The sequence below is a fragment of the Centropristis striata genome, chromosome 6 (assembly GCF_030273125.1).
Source record: "Centropristis striata isolate RG_2023a ecotype Rhode Island chromosome 6, C.striata_1.0, whole genome shotgun sequence".
NCBI classification, from domain to species: domain Eukaryota; kingdom Metazoa; phylum Chordata; class Actinopteri; order Perciformes; family Serranidae; genus Centropristis; species Centropristis striata.
This window is the reverse complement of record NC_081522.1, coordinates 19,070,808-19,086,737: the sequence shown is the minus strand read 5'-3', so window position 1 is coordinate 19,086,737 and position 15,930 is coordinate 19,070,808. Positions and strand designations below refer to the sequence as shown.

The window sequence follows — 15,930 nt, the reverse complement described above, 5'->3', positions numbered from 1 at the left end:
GATGTTATCTTGTTATTTCGAGATAGTATCTCGTAATTACGAGATAAAATCTCGTTATTTCGAGATAATATCTCGTTATTTCGAGATAACACACCTATGTGAAAAAAAAAAAAAAAAAATTTTTTTAATTTTTTACTGTCAGATATTATCTCGTTATTTCGAGATACTAAGTCGTTATTTCGAGATACTATCTCGTTATTTCGAGATACTAAGTCGTTATTTCGGGATAACACACCTATGTAAAAAAAAAAAAATTTTACTGTCAGATATTATCTCGTTATTTCGAGATACTAAGTCGTTATTTCGAGATACTATCTCATTATTTCGAGATACTAAGTCGTTATTTCGAGATACTAAGTCGTTATTTCGAGATAACACTTAGGCCTATGCTGTCTCAGTGAACGGACCGGGCTGTCCAGTCCAAGTACCGGCTTCCTCGTGAGGAGATCCACCGCCTCGTCACGCTCGTGTCACCACACATCCAGAGGGCAACCCGCTGCAATTTTGCCCTCAGCCCGGAGGTGCAGCTCCTGGCCGCGCTGCGTTTTTACGCAGTGGGGAGCTTCCTGGAGGTGGTGGGGGACGGCACCGGCCTCAGCAAGGCACCGGTTTCACGGAGTGTGGCAGCCGTGACACCGATCCTCCTGCGCCATGCCCGGAGACACATCAGGATGCCCACCACGCGGGACGAGGTCCGCCAGTGGGGTATATATGCGTTAATGGCTTGATTACTACTCGGATACACCTGTTAGCTGTGATCACACACACACACACACACACACACACACACACACACACGTAGCCTTATTGCACAGGTGTGTGGGGTGACTTAAGCGCTGATAAAGTGGTGGGTGATCGATTTGCCTGGCATCGATTGATTTATATTTCAGCACCACGGCGGTGGACAGCTCCCACTAAGAGCTTCTTAAGAAGCTTCTTTGGCGGGATCTTAAGAAGGCAGTTAAGAACGCATCTGGGAAACACCCCTATCTTAGCGCTCCTTCTAAGCCGAACCCTTCTTAAGAGCCTTCTTAAGTCCTTAAGAACGAGCGAATCTGGGAAACGCGGCCATAATTAATTCGAGATCTTGAGAAAACAAAACAATAGTGTAGTCCAGACGCATAGCCAGTAATGTAATGTATTTGTAACCCGGCCCGTGTGGGATGAGCCTCTCCACACCCTGGGACTCTGCGTTGTGTTGTTTATGATGATGGAGGGCGGAGGAGGGACCAGTCGGACACGGGTGGTCGTTATATTGCGGCTCGGACCGCGTCGTGCTTTATTTCTCACAACGGCTGGCAGCTCAACCTTAAACAGTACAAGTAAACACTGGCGTGAGACAACAGAAAGATTAAAGGCTTGTGTTGTGTCCTTACTGATTTCCACACTAACTGTGCCGTAGATCTGCGCAGTTTCTGTTACGCGTGAGCTGTCCGTGGTACTGAAACAGCAATCGCCCTTAATGTGATAATTTTCTGTCTGATGCTGGTCTATGTTATGCTGTACGTTAACACTTTATCGAGCCTACTGATTGGGTTCATCTGTAGTCGGCACTTTGTGCAATAAAATGATTTATTGTGCCGTGCGATAGAGCCGATACGCATGTTTTGTCTTTCCTGTTGTATTGTGTACAGCCTTTATAAAGCTCTGTTGGGAGAGCTTGTGTTAGAGGCAGTGTTTTGCTGTCATTTCCTTTGTAATGCATAATGTTGCAAAGTAAAATAGTCACTATTTTTCCAGTTTGTCTATATTTGTCATTTTTATAGTTCTACATTTTTACGAGTCCTTTTTCTGGGAAAAGATGGCCCATCCACTTTTGTACTGGCCCACCCGAAATATTATTTCTGCCTTCGCCACCGGGTGTCTCCATGGATACCAGATGATGACTGAGAGATGCAGATCAGCAGGATTGCGGGTCACTAGAAACTTTGTGTGTGTAGTGCAATCCGTTTTGGACCCAGAGGGAATACTACCAGTGGCGAAGGCAGAAATAATATTTCACACAAGCTCTCCCAACAGAGCTCTATAAAGGCTGTACACAATACAACAGTAAAGACAAAACATGCGTATCGGCTCTATCGCACGGCACAATAAATCATTTTATTGCACAAAGTGCCGACTACAGATGAACCCAATCAGTAGGCTCGATAAAGTGTTAACGTACAGCATAACATAGACCAGCATCAGACAGAAAATTATCATATTAAGGGCGATTGCTGTTTCAGTACCACGGACAGCTCACGCGTAACAGAAACTGCGCAGATCTACGGCACAGTTAGTGTGGAAATCAGTAAGGACACAACGCAAGCCTTTAATCTTTCTGTTGTCTCACGCCAGTGTTTACTTGTACTGTTTAAGGTTGAGCTGCCAGCCGTTGTGAGAAATAAAGCACGACGCGGTCCGAGCCGCAATATAACGACCACCCGTGTCCGACTGGTCCCTCCTCCGCCCTCCATCATCATAAACAACACAACGCAGTCCCAGGGTGTGGAGAGGCTCATCCCACACGGGCCGGGTTACAAATACATTACATTACTGGCTATGCGTCTGGACTACACTATTGTTTTGTTTTCTCAAGATCTCGAATTAATTATGGCCGCGTTTCCCAGATTCGCTCGTTCTTAAGGACTTAAGAAGGCTCTTAAGAAGGGTTCGGCTTAGAAGGAGCGCTAGGATAGGGGTGTTTCCCAGATGCGTTCTTAACTGCCTTCTTAAGATCCCGCCAAAGAAGCTTCTTAAGAAGCTCTTAGTGGGAGCTGTCCACCGCCGTGGTGCTGAAATATAAATCAATCGATGCCAGGCAAATCGATCACCCACCACTTTATCAGCGCTTAAGTCACCCCACACACCTGTGCAATAAGGCTACGTGTGTGTGTGTGTGTGTGTGTGTGTGTCACAGCTAACAGGTGTATCCGAGTAGTAATCAAGCCATTAACGCATATATACCCCACTGGCGGACCTCGTCCCGCGTGGTGGGCATCCTGATGTGTCTCCGGGCATGGCGCAGGAGGATCGGTGTCACGGCTGCCACACTCCGTGAAACCGGTGCCTTGCTGAGGCCGGTGCCGTCCCCCACCACCTCCAGGAAGCTCCCCACTGCGTAAAAACGCAGCGCGGCCAGGAGCTGCACCTCCGGGCTGAGGGCAAAATTGCAGCGGGTTGCCCTCTGGATGTGTGGTGACACGAGCGTGACGAGGCGGTGGATCTCCTCACGAGGAAGCCGGTACTTGGACTGGACAGCCCGGTCCGTTCACTTAGACAGCATAGGCCTAAGTGTTATCTCGAAATAACGACTTAGTATCTCGAAATACCGACTTAGTATCTCGAAATAACGAGATAGTATCTCGAAATAACGACTTAGTATCTCGAAATAACGAGATAATATCTGACAGTAAAAAAAAAAATAAAAATAAAAAAAAAAATTTTTTTTTTACATAGGTGTGTTATCTCGAAATAACGACTTAGTATCTCGAAATAACGAGATTTTATCTCGAAATAACGAGATTTTATCTCGAAATAACGAGATTTTATCTCGTAATTACGAGATACTATCTCGAAATAACGAGATAACATCTCAAATTTTTTTTTTCTTCACTTGCGGTTCAGGGCTTCCGTAGAACAAGATATAATTTTCTACAAAAAATAAAAATATAAAAATGTGTACATCAATAACAATCTGCCATTTGATAGATTGTATCACCTGGTAATTTAAAGCATTTATAACCCTGATTAAACTGGTGTTTCCAGAATATTATACTGAATTGTAGATGGAAAGCCACTGTGAAAATTATTAGTCATTACATACAATCTACAGCTAGCCCTTGGCAGCAGGATCCTCTTGTGCAATTTGTTATTGAAAAATAAGTTCAGGGCCATTTGAGCCTATTTACAGACTCAATTCTACCACAAAGCTGCAATTTAAAACAGCTTTCACAGTTTATGTGCTACTGTTCCTATTTATTATCATATCGGGCCAGGAACAGGATGAAATGGGACAGGGCTAAAGTAAAAATGGAGCATAAAAGAATGGAGTTGAATGGTGCACAGCGGAACACAAGCAAACAGAAAGCAGTCTTCAGGAATGTAATTGAAGTGAGAGAGAGCAGAATGAAACACAACAGACACTCCCACTTCAGCAGGGTTGTTTTTTTTTATTTTCTTTCTCTTTTCTCGTGTTTTGGACTGTGGTTATTTATACGTCTCGGTTCATTGGAGCTGTGTAGCTGGCTGCCGTAAAGCTGAGTGAGCAGTGACTAATGGCTGCTGCTGGGTTGAATCATATTGTCAGGGAATGAAACATATTGTTGTTGAGGGGTTCACTTGAAACACTTCACTTGCCTGTTGGAGGTCTCCACATGATGCAATGAAAGGCTACTGAAACATACTTGTACACACACACACACACACACACACACACACATATATATATATATATATATATATATATATGTGTGTGTGTGTGTGTGTGTGTATATATATATATATATATATATATATATATATATATATATATATATATATACACAGTACAGGCCAAAAGTTTGGACACACACCTTCTCATTCAATGCGTTTTCTTTATTTTCATGACTATTTACATTGCAGATTCTCACTGAAGGCATCAAATGAATATATATATAATATGAATGAACACATATGGAATTATGTACTTAACAAAAAAGTGTGAAATAACTGAAAACATGTCTTTTATTTTAGATTCCTCCTTTGCTTACTAGAATATAAGACATGTTTTCAGTTATTTCACACTTTTTTGTTAAGTACATAATTCCACATGTGTTCATTAATAGTTTTGATGAACAATGTAATTAGTCATGAAAATAAAGGAGACGCATTGAATGAGAAGGTGTGTCCAAACTTTTGGCCTGTACTGTATATATATATATATATATATACCACATATATATATAAAATCCCCCTCCAGTTGGCAGTCCCTCTGTGGTTACTCTGCGTCATGGATGACTACAAGAAGAGCTTTCAGGTGCTCTACCCCTATCTAAAGTATGCTACATTTTCTTCTTCAGCCGCGCATTTGCTCTCTGTCTGTCTTTCACTCACATTTCATGCCCGTCTCCCTCCAACGCCATACTGCCTTTTACATTGGAGAAGGGAATTTGAAGCAGTAAAAATGGAAGCAGTTGGACGGTGCATATGCTGTCGTGCAAACAGCACGTAGCGGAAATGCATGCTGTTCAAAAACTGACTGAATTATGCTTCACCAGTGGGGTGTGGCCATCCTGTTGCCATGGTGTGTGAAAGTCCATCTAAGGTGGCAATTAAAATAGATGGACAGGGAGGTACACCTGTTTAGGAGATCTGGTAGCCATCCACACCACCTGGCTATGACCACCTGGAGGTAATGACTCACACTGTGTGTGTGTGTGTGTGTGTGTGTGTGTGTGCCTACGTTCTTATTCTGAAGTTTGCTAAATAAAACTTGAGGATGGAGAGCATTTGTCCCACTTGCTGTCTCAATTTATCTCCAGATTTATCTGCCTGTGTCTTTCTTTCCAACACCATTTATTCCCAGCAACTCGACACTTTGAATTTCCCAGATCTACAGCATCCAATCAGGTTGCAGGAAAACCAACAAATAAATACAAATTATAAAAAGCATTTACGTTTTCCTGTGTTTAAAATGGCTTTACATTTGCAGAAAAGTGCCTTATGACTCATTAAGGACTCGAAACTCAAAGTTTAGAACTTGGGACTTTAATTAGGACTTGTCTGTGACTTGACACTTATCTCCGGATCTGTCTTGGGACTTGAGTGCAAAGATGTTTGACTAACTTGGACTTGTGCAAAACAGTGACTTGGTCCCAGCTTAAATCATTCCATGTGAAAACTTTTATAAGCATATTGTCAAATCAAATGTAATAATAACCAGTGAAACAACTATTTATACCCCCACTGGTTAGTTTATTTAAAATTTGTGATAAATGATGTGATTGCTAATTTAGATAATTAATTAATCATCTTATTTTTGGGGGTTTAACATTTGACTGAAGTATTGATTGAAGTATTTTCTGTTTTATATCACAATAAATGAAATATGTTAATGTGTAGGAAATCAATTTGAACATGTCACTTAATACCTTTTATTATCTTAACAATCTGTTTAGAGATTAAAAAAATGGGCACCATAAAAGACTCGAACTAGACTGAGTCAAAGTGAGAAGTAACAAAAAGCTTCTTCTTTTTGACGACACCTACAGCCTGACTTTTAAAGTAATACCCGTGTCAAGTTGAAAGTGTCCCCTTTTGTCTGTCTATCTCTTTGTCTCCACCTCTGCTCATACCTGTGAAGTGATAGTTTGGCACTGCCTGCCAGGTGCTGTCACAACAGCTTGATGAGTGACAGTGAAGTAGTCAGATAAGGAACCCAGATAACCCTGTCAACACTACCTCTGCTCTCTGACACAGCTCCCGGAGCCTCGGGCTGTATAGACAACACCAGGGAGATTGACATTTGCTAAAATTCTATAAACTAAACTGTGCTGAGTTGCATACTGAGTTAGGACGCTGCTGTGCTTGACGTCAACTATTTCAGATCCTCTTGAGCTGCTCCGACTGGGCTGTGATTGACAGTAAGATGAAGATTAGAAGGAATATTGTTTGAAAGATATTGGAGATTAATGAGCACTGTCTGAAAAAAGGCCAGAGTTCAAAGAAAGGTCATAAAATCAATTAGACAATTTTTTTAAGTGTTTGCATTCACCTGTATGCATTTCCAAATATGAGCACCTGGTCTGTCAAGATTTTCACCTTCAGGTGTAATGACTGATATTAAATATGGCTGCTGCTGACCTTTGACAGTAGGGTGGTGAGCAGGAAAGCCGTCCAAGGTTATCTGGGATGCCACAGCTGGCATTTTGAAGGAGCAGCTCTCATCTCACAAACTGCTTGAAATGACATTTACGCCTCGATCCTCCACAGACACGTGGGCGTTGATATGTGTTCGTCATTTTCTGTGAGCGCGAGTTTGTCTTTTTCTTACTTTTTAGGCCCCTTTTTCCTTTCTCATCTCTCGTTCCCTTTCGTTCCTTCCCTCCCATTTGTTTTCAATACACTTGAGTTAACAGAAAACCTCCAAAGGCCGATAATAGTTGGAAGGCGAGAGTTAACCGCGCCTTTCCCTGGCAACAATGAGGGGGAACCTAGTGGAGAATGACCAGTTATTTCGCTATGGGATCTCTCAGTATCTATAATTGAATCATTTAAGCACTGCTGGCCATTAGCTGGTGTGGAGACTCAAGCATTTAGAGGGGAAAGTATAGTGCTTGCGCTCATGGCATCATAGGAATACTGATTGAGCGTGGAGACGAGCTGAATGTTGCACCTGCTCTATGGCGAGCACCTGCGTCCTCTCATATATATGTATATATTCACTTATATGTGAATGTCTATTTTTCTGTGTGTGCACACAGCCCTGATTGTGTTGGAGTGTGAATACCAACCTTAATGCCAACATCTCTTCACTCAAGGTAATTGGTTGATACACTGTAGCAGTTGAATTAGAATGAAGCTGTTTGCCAGCGAGCTGCAATGACTTCTCTGTCCCACTTTCTTCCCTCAGGCCTTCACTCTGCCATCTGTTTCTATGAGTGATGGGAGCCTGCTGAGACACAAATCTATGTTTGAGTGTGTGCATCTATGTGTGTTCATGTGTGTAGTGGCTGTTTAATGAGAATGTCTTTGGGGTGTTGATGCACATTTCTCGAGCTGTGAAAGACTGCAGTAGCGGACATCTGATTGGCACTAATGCACGAGTAGCACCAAACGGTAACACGGGGTTGCTTCTGGCCAAACGTGATTACAGACAGTAATGATGAAGGAGGGTCAGCTCACTCGGAGGAAACACAGAAATTAGATGCTGAGCAGCTGGGGATGGGATATGTAAGCTGTTTGGGAACGGATTTAGTGAATATCAGGGATGTATCGAGGTGTCATTTGAGAGGATCAGCAGTTAAGCACACCACCTGTAGACACGTCATGGACACATGCATGTTTACACACACTTGCTCACAGAGGAATTAAAGAGACAGGCAAGCATGATTTTGTCTTTTTCTCATTTTCAGTAACTTTCCAAAACCAACAATCCAACATTCAGGCCCGCTTCAATATAGGACAGGTGTGCAATCAGCCTTCAAGTTCTCTATTTTCATTGCACTATTTCTGTCACATATAAGGCCTTTAAATCAACAACACAACAATTGTCCAAAACTGTTACCAGAAGCAATGCAAATTTGCGACAGTTGCACAAATTGTTGAGTAAAAGGCTCAAATAGATTAGCACCAGGTCATTCTTCAGAAAAAGCAATGATTCACCATAATTCTCTGTTTTATGTTTTATATTCCTCTGAGTGAATTTGAGTCCCCTCTGGTAAACAGTTACAGTGAATATGGCTAGGGTTTTTATTTTGAATGGCAAGAAGTGGATCTGCCTTTTTCAAGGAGGAAATTAGTCTAAAGTTTGCCGTCTTTGTTCAGACTATGGCGTCTCTGTGTACTTTTAGAATCTTAATTATAAAAGGTGAGGTGAGGTTGTACAGGCAGGTAAGGATGCCCCCGTCGCCTCCCATAGAGGTGTTCCAGGCATGTCCGCCTGGTAGGAGGCTCTGGGGAAGACTTAGAACACGACGGAGGGATTATATCTCTCGCCTGGCCTGGGAACGCCTCAGGGTCCCCCCGGAGGAGCTGGACGTTGTGGCTGGGGAGAGGGATGTCTGGAATGCTTAGCTTGCTGCACCCGCGACCCGACCCCAGATAAGCGGATGAAAATGGATGGATGGATGAGTTAATAAACTCAGAAACCTAGGCTACACTGGAGTATATATCTTGAACTCGGTTCCGCATAACATGATTGGTTGCCTGTATTTGCAGTGTGAAAGCTTTGAAAAATCTTGATGCTTGAATTAATCACACACAAACACACATAAAAAAAATAAAAAACACTCCTGATGTGTGAAGGCTTTTAGTTTGACCAACCGAGTGCAACACTAAAAATGCCTTCCAGGAAAGATTGTCCCAAAGTGTGCGCCGTTATCCCCGTATTTAAACGATTATCTCGTCTTCTCACCCTGCATCCCAGTATGGCCGTAGAAACATCTGTAAACACACTTGTTGTTTAACATAGAAATGAATGAGCTTGGGGCTCCACAGACATAAATCTGTTTCTAAAGTTGGTCAAAAGACATAGTTTCTTTTTTTATGGCCCAGTAATGTCATTAAACAGCTGGGGAACTCAGAAAGGAGTCAATAGTGTATTTACACCAGTGGTAAGGCACCACTTTGTACTGTATTTATGGATTGAAACAGACCACAGTTCCCATGTTTATTGTAATAAAGAAACTTTCCAGCCAATTCAACACTGTGACTCATTGATGTGTTTTTGGGACAGAACACTGGAGCTCTACTGAAGAAAAAGCGTTTATGGGGCCATGAATACACAGACAGAAAATGTTAGTTGGATCAATTCATTGTGGATTTTTCTCTTTTAATGAGATTTGTGGACAATAAGAAAAAATGTTGCTGGCCTTGTCCCTTAATCCTCCCTATCTGCTAATGTTCTGTATAATTGTGTACCTCTTACATTTCTCCTGTAGATAAATAAATCCTCAGTAGCCTGTCCATGTAGTATTGTTTGACCTTGGTGTAATTTAATAATTGTACTTGCACTTTGCTGGGATGAAAAGAGCATATGCTTCTCGGTGTGGCACAAATACACAAACCCCAGGAGAGCGGGGCATTGTGATATACAATTTTTTTTTTTTGTTCCTCACATTTCCATGCATTCAGGCCAGTAGCAGAAGAGTGGTATGTTAATATAAAATCAAAGTGAGAAAGGGGTGAAGTGGAGGCATAGAGAAGGGGAAAAAAATCATTGAAGATAGTAATGCTGTAATGCTATATTATATAATTACATATGGGGGAATTGGAAGCGGTAGATATGGAAGAAGAGAAGCGCTGGAGAGAAGCAGCGGACAAGATACAGGAGAAGAGAAGGGGGGAAGAGACAGGGATGAAGGAGAGCAGAGGGGGACGAAGCGGAGGGAGGGGATGGAAGAAAGAGGATTTATTGAGGCTGCAGGGAAGAGCAGCGTGATAGCTCTCTGATGGATTAGAGGAATGCATGAGAAATGGAGTGAAGAGGGGATGGAGCGCGAGGGGAGAAAAGTGAAGTTTGTGCGTTTCCTTGGGGCAGCTCTAAACACTGGTATCATTAATGTAGTTGAGAGGAGAGCGCTCGCCGAGCGCAGTCTTTTATTTAAAGGCCACCTGTGGGTATTAGAAGGGGAGAAATCTGGTGAAAGAGAGCGCGGGAGAGATGGACAGGGTGACAGTCTGATAGCATTAATGAGAAATTGAGTTGGAGAAAGAGGGGAGATAGTGGAAAAAGTAGAATCAGGAAATTGCTGTAGCCGGCAGACAGATGGATGAGATGAAGGAAAAGGAAGACTGGGTTCAAAGTATATAGTCTCCCTTTCCACTGCAAACCAGGTTAGTAATATTGAGGGTGTGTGTGTCAATCTCTTTTATATATTTCTTTAGACCAACCTGCACTACAACAGTTTTCTTTGAGATGCCTGTGAAAGGAGTTTGTCATTCTGCTGGGAAAAAAACCTGCTCTATACGTTCACGCCAAATAAATATTTCATACTTCAAATCCAGCAACTGAGCAGACGAGTCCCATCCTGTGTTATCCAGCCCAGTCGCGCTCCTTTGTCTCTCTCTATCCGTTCAGCCCAATGAAGGGAAACCGGAAACAAAGACTCCAATTAGTCAGGCAATTAGACTCTTGTTTTGTGTCCTCTACTCATCCTCTGAGTCACACGCTAATAGCTATTCTTCCCTCTTCCATCTCTCATTTGCCCTTCACTTGCTCCTTTATGGGGTTTGTTTTCTCTTTCTTCTGGCGTGCCGTTCTGTATGAAATCACATCTCAGTGATATTCACTGTAATGTATTTTTTCTTCTTTTTTAGATACAGAAAGCATTTATAATTCCCTCTCTGTTTCTGCTGTTCATTTGCTATTTATCGCTCCTCCTTTATCTTTCTTTCCGCCTGTCTCTCTGTCTCTTCATCTCTTTCAACCGGAGCCCGCCTCGTCATCCATCACAGGAGGACTGGCGTGACCAGTGCACACACACACACACACACACACACACACACACACACACACACACACACACGTACTCATGCAACACCTCTATATCCTTTATCTCAAGTCTTTCAGTTTAATATAAAACTTTTGGACAAAGTAGAAATCTTGAAAAAGGGTTTTTTTTTATTTGTATGAATAACAGCATTTCTTTCACATCTTTCTCATTTGTCTCTGTCCATATCTTTATTTTGTACCTCCATGATTCATTTCCATATTTTATTTTCCGAAAGAATATCACTCAAATGGATAATAAGACACACACACTATGAAATCACGCCCATCTTAAGAAAAGGAAATAACTACAAACGGACAACTGCCGACAATGAATCAACAAATGTCTCACCCCCACAGAGGAACTAAATTATATGAACCTAAAAATGAAATTGCTCATGAATTGGCATACAGAATGACTTGATGTCACAAAGAGAAAATAGAAAGGAAGTAGCTAAACAAAGATAGATGTGTGACTAGGAGTTGATGTTCTGCTGTCTTGGTCTGTTTATCCATGTCTGTTTCTCACTGTGATATGATCCTTTTGTTTGTCTCCATCTTGCTGCACAACTGTTTATAGGCCTACTATCTGTGCTGTCTGTCTAAGTGTGTGTGTGTGTGTGTGTGTGTGTGTGTGTGTGCATTGTCTTATCTGGCATCTTATAACAGGTAAACAGGTTTGTATTGGCTGTTCTGCCAATCTGCCACTGCTGAAATTCACCCTTTAACTGTGTCTTCTGGATTTTTTGAGAGTGACAAAAGGCTCGAACAAAGAGATCCTCAAATGTTTACGGGTGGTTTTGTGTTGAGGATTAATTTTTTTGTTTATATTGCTATAATTGTTATTTATTTTAAGTTTGTATCAGCCTGAAACGCTGTGGCGGCAGACTGCATCCTCTCAGCTCCGACATTAGATTATCCCCCAGATGGAGTCAGATTATAGGCTGCAATAGACAATCTAATGAAGGGTCAGGAAGAGTACCAATATCCCTAAAATCCATCTACAGTAACTAAGAGTGCCGAAAAATATCATTTTGGGTTCAGGATGTTAAAAAGCATGTCAACCATAAATTCAATTTGCTAAAATTGAAGCAGGGAGATTCAATTCTGCAATACATGCATCTTCTTGTAAACCAGTTGTTTACAGGAATATGTCTGTGTGATAAAATACTTTATATTTTACTCTGTTCAATATCTTACCCTCGTTTCTCTGGTTGAGACGATTCTGATCGGTCAATTTCCCCACACATTCATTAAATTCATTAAAGTTTCATCTAATCCAATGAGTTTTTGGACTGTTTTGTCTGAGGTGAATGCAAAATAACATGTTATTTTTTAAGTACGGGTCAGATCAAAGTCTGCGTTGTGTCTGAATCATATGGGAAAGGGCAAGCAGGGTGCCAGCAGCTGAAAGTGGCACTTAAGTTCGCTGAGTGCCGTTTCAGCAGCTGCACACAGAGATGTTCCCTATTCATGAGAGAGTGACCTTAGCACACTGTCACCGCTCTCCTGCACCTGCAATGATTTATTGGTTACAGATCGCTGGGCAGCCGGATGATGTGGCGGCGTTTGTGCACAGAGCAACACGTGACCGCCGCCCCCACCCACTCCTTCAGCCTTTGTCCTTCTCTTTCAACTCGGTCAACCACATCAGGAAAAGAAACCCACACAAATACACTGCCACCTAAGTCTATGCTATTACTGTAATTTGCCAATCTTTGTCGTGAAAGACCAGGCTTTTATGTCCGGTAGTGTTGAAGCAATTAGTCCATCATTTGTCAAGCACAAATGCTAAAAAAACCTTCCCTGGCTCTGGCGTCTTAAATGTAATTTTCTGCTTGTCTTTTTGGATTTTGCACTTTTGATTTGGACAAAACAAGTCACTTTAAATTGTCATCTTGGGATTTGGGAACTTGTTTAAAAGGCATCGGTCACTTTTGTCATTTTATAGACTAAAATATTAAAAAAACTGAAAGATCTGAAGTGTCTACCAACCCACAAACAGAAATAACACAGCCCAGTTATTGGTTGTTGCCTGCCGCAATTATTAAGATTTGCCTCCTCATTCGCTGTCAAGAAAGTCTTCTTCCAGAAAGTTTTGATGGTTGTAGTAGTTGTATTGCTGAAGGGGTCAAACACTAGCTTAATTTCTGTATTTCTTTTTAATCCTTTGTGTAGTTGTTATTTTTCAGTTTTCGGTCACAGTTTGGTTAGCTTCAAGCACCACACTACTTTAATAAAATTAGAAAAAGGTCATGGTTTGGTTAAAAATAGACAACGTAACTTTTTGTTAGAAAGGTTTTCTGGCAGTACGAATATAAATAATGTGTTTTTAACATTAAAGCATTTAAATGTCTTCTAGTAGAAAAGCAAAATCCAAGTATGAACCTAAAAATGAGCATAAAGGATAAAATTATGTAACAAAAGTTTCTCTGTTTGCTTCTCGTGTCTTTGTTTCATGTTATCTCCCTTTTTGCGTGCGTCTTCTTTCAATTCAAAACACAGACCTCATCAAAAGAAGATGAGTTTCTGTTTGTTTCAGGAAACAAACAGGAGGCAGGAGAGAGAAAGGGGACCATCACACAGTGAAAAAAAAGGAACAGAAACAAAGATAGAAAGTGAACCGTGAAAAAAAAAAGGCAAGCCATCACATATTTTATTGAATTGGAGCACATGAATATGGAGCCAAATGACTCCAAAGTTCAAAATAGCAAATGTTTCGCAAATTACCTGGCTGCGGCAAACATAATCAAGATGATCTTGTTTATAGGAATACAATATTCTAAGATACATTGTAATCTTTTGATGCATTTTACTAAGGGTGCATTTAAACACTGTACATGTGTGCTTAACATGTACACATGCAAAAACATGATTCTATGCCCAACAGAGCTAATGATGTGTGCAGCAGTGCTCGGGTGTCTCTCATTCAGCAGCAGATGCTGGCCTATTATCCGAGATGTGTTTTTGATAAGAAAAAAGCATTGTCGCTTGGTGTGTGTGTGTGTGTGTTTCATCAGTGCGGCGAATAGCATACGCAGTAAAACTTCAAATCAGATCTTTACCCAGTCTAAGCAGGAGTTCCAGAGAAATACTGGAGCCTGTGTAAGTGTAAAATGTTGATTTATGTGGAGCATCGATTTTCCTCCTCACCATCTCAGAAGGAGTGTTTTATTCAGGACCTGAGGCTGATAATATCCTGGCTCACTGCCGTCTCTTTTGCCATCTTGCCTGTAGCACAGATTTATATTCTGGGCTGATTAACCTGTCTATTCCCAGGTCCAGTTGACATATGTTTTTATGACTATTCTGTGCTTTAAAAGCCAAACTGTTTACCTTACTTCACTGCAGTCTCATTAAATCCACATCCACTTTTTAGCTCTTGGTGACCCAAAGTTGCTCACAGTTGTATTTCCCCACACAATAACAGCCAGTATGTTATCCTGATTGCTGAGGAAGGAGCTGCAGAGGCTTATTATAGAAGATAGATGTTTTTTCTTCATCAGCGTCAAATATCTAACAATAGCTCTTTCTCTCTTCCCTCAGCCTAATCTCGTCCAGACGATACTACTTTGAGATCCTCCACAAGCAGGATGACAAGGGCTCGGATCACGTGGAGGTTGGGGTAAGTGGACCCAACTTATCATGTGAGCTTACTTCCTCTGCTCAGCCTCTGTGTCTGCATCTCTTTCCCTCCCAGTCATTTCATTCTAGCTGACTCTGAGCATATGAAAATGCCTCCACTTGTCTTAAAAAAAGCTTTCACCTTTTGGCAGGACAATTTGCATTTAGTTTACACTTGTACCCTGAGTTTAACAGTGTCAGAGTGGTGGCTCAGCTGGTGACAAATGACAGGCATTTTCCGCCTTTTTCCATGGTCCCTTCTGATCAAAACTACCTGCACCAAATGCCCTCCTTGTTGTCATGCTGGCTTTCCTTACCAAATGGTTTAGATCAACTATTTTTCTTCGATTCTCTTTCTATTCCTCCATCTGTCATCAATCCTCTCCTCCATCTTACTCTCCCACTGTGTTTCTCATTGGTTTTTCCTCTCTCTGTATCTTTGTTCTTTACTTCTTCTATTCTAACTTTCCATTCTTCCCTCCCCGTTCACTCTGACCCTCCACTGCACCATTCCTGTCTCAGTAGTGGTGTTCTGCACCTCAGGCAAAGCTCAGAGATGAGTGGGGCTTAATTTCGAGATGAAGTTTCAAACGAGAGCCCACACGCCTCGTGTGAGTTTGTACTTTGAGTGGGAGGGCAGATAAAAAAAAGAGATCACTGGTGTGTGTGTGTGTGTGTGTGTGTGTGTAATGAATCTCTTAACAAGCCCCGGGTTATCATCATCACGGTGACCATCATCATCAGCAGAGCAGCAGCAGTACTGCAGGAGTTGCTCTCTTCCCTTCACAAAACTTCAGTGTCATATCTGCACCCTGAAGGTTAATGATTTTTTTCTTCTTTCTTTCTTTATCCCCCCAAACTTTGTCTATGTGCCTCTGGCTCATTTCCTCTACCTATATTTCTGTCTACCTTTGAGTTCTTGTTAGGTTTTTTCCGAGCTTTTTATATACTTTACTGTCTTGTCATATTTTTGTTTTCTTCTTTTTCCACCATCTTCTTCCCACAAGCTATTCTTTCACTTAACCTCTTCCTAACCTTTGCAACAGTTTCCAGTCCGGCTCAGATCAGATCAAATCAATGTTTTTTTTGTCATATACAGCATGACATACAGTGAAATGCTTCTGTGCCTAGCTCAA

The 15,930-nt window shown here is 41.6% G+C and overlaps 1 protein-coding gene across 1 annotated transcript in view; it reads left to right on the top strand.

Moving 5' to 3' along the window:
• b4galnt4a (beta-1,4-N-acetyl-galactosaminyl transferase 4a) overlaps positions 1-15,930 on the top strand; it is a 176,957-nt gene that overhangs the window by 130,489 nt on the left and 30,538 nt on the right. Inside the window, exon 8 of the mRNA XM_059334659.1 lies at positions 14,717-14,795. Within this exon, the coding sequence (XP_059190642.1) occupies positions 14,717-14,795 (79 nt within the window). The remainder of the gene's footprint in view (positions 1-14,716; positions 14,796-15,930) is intronic.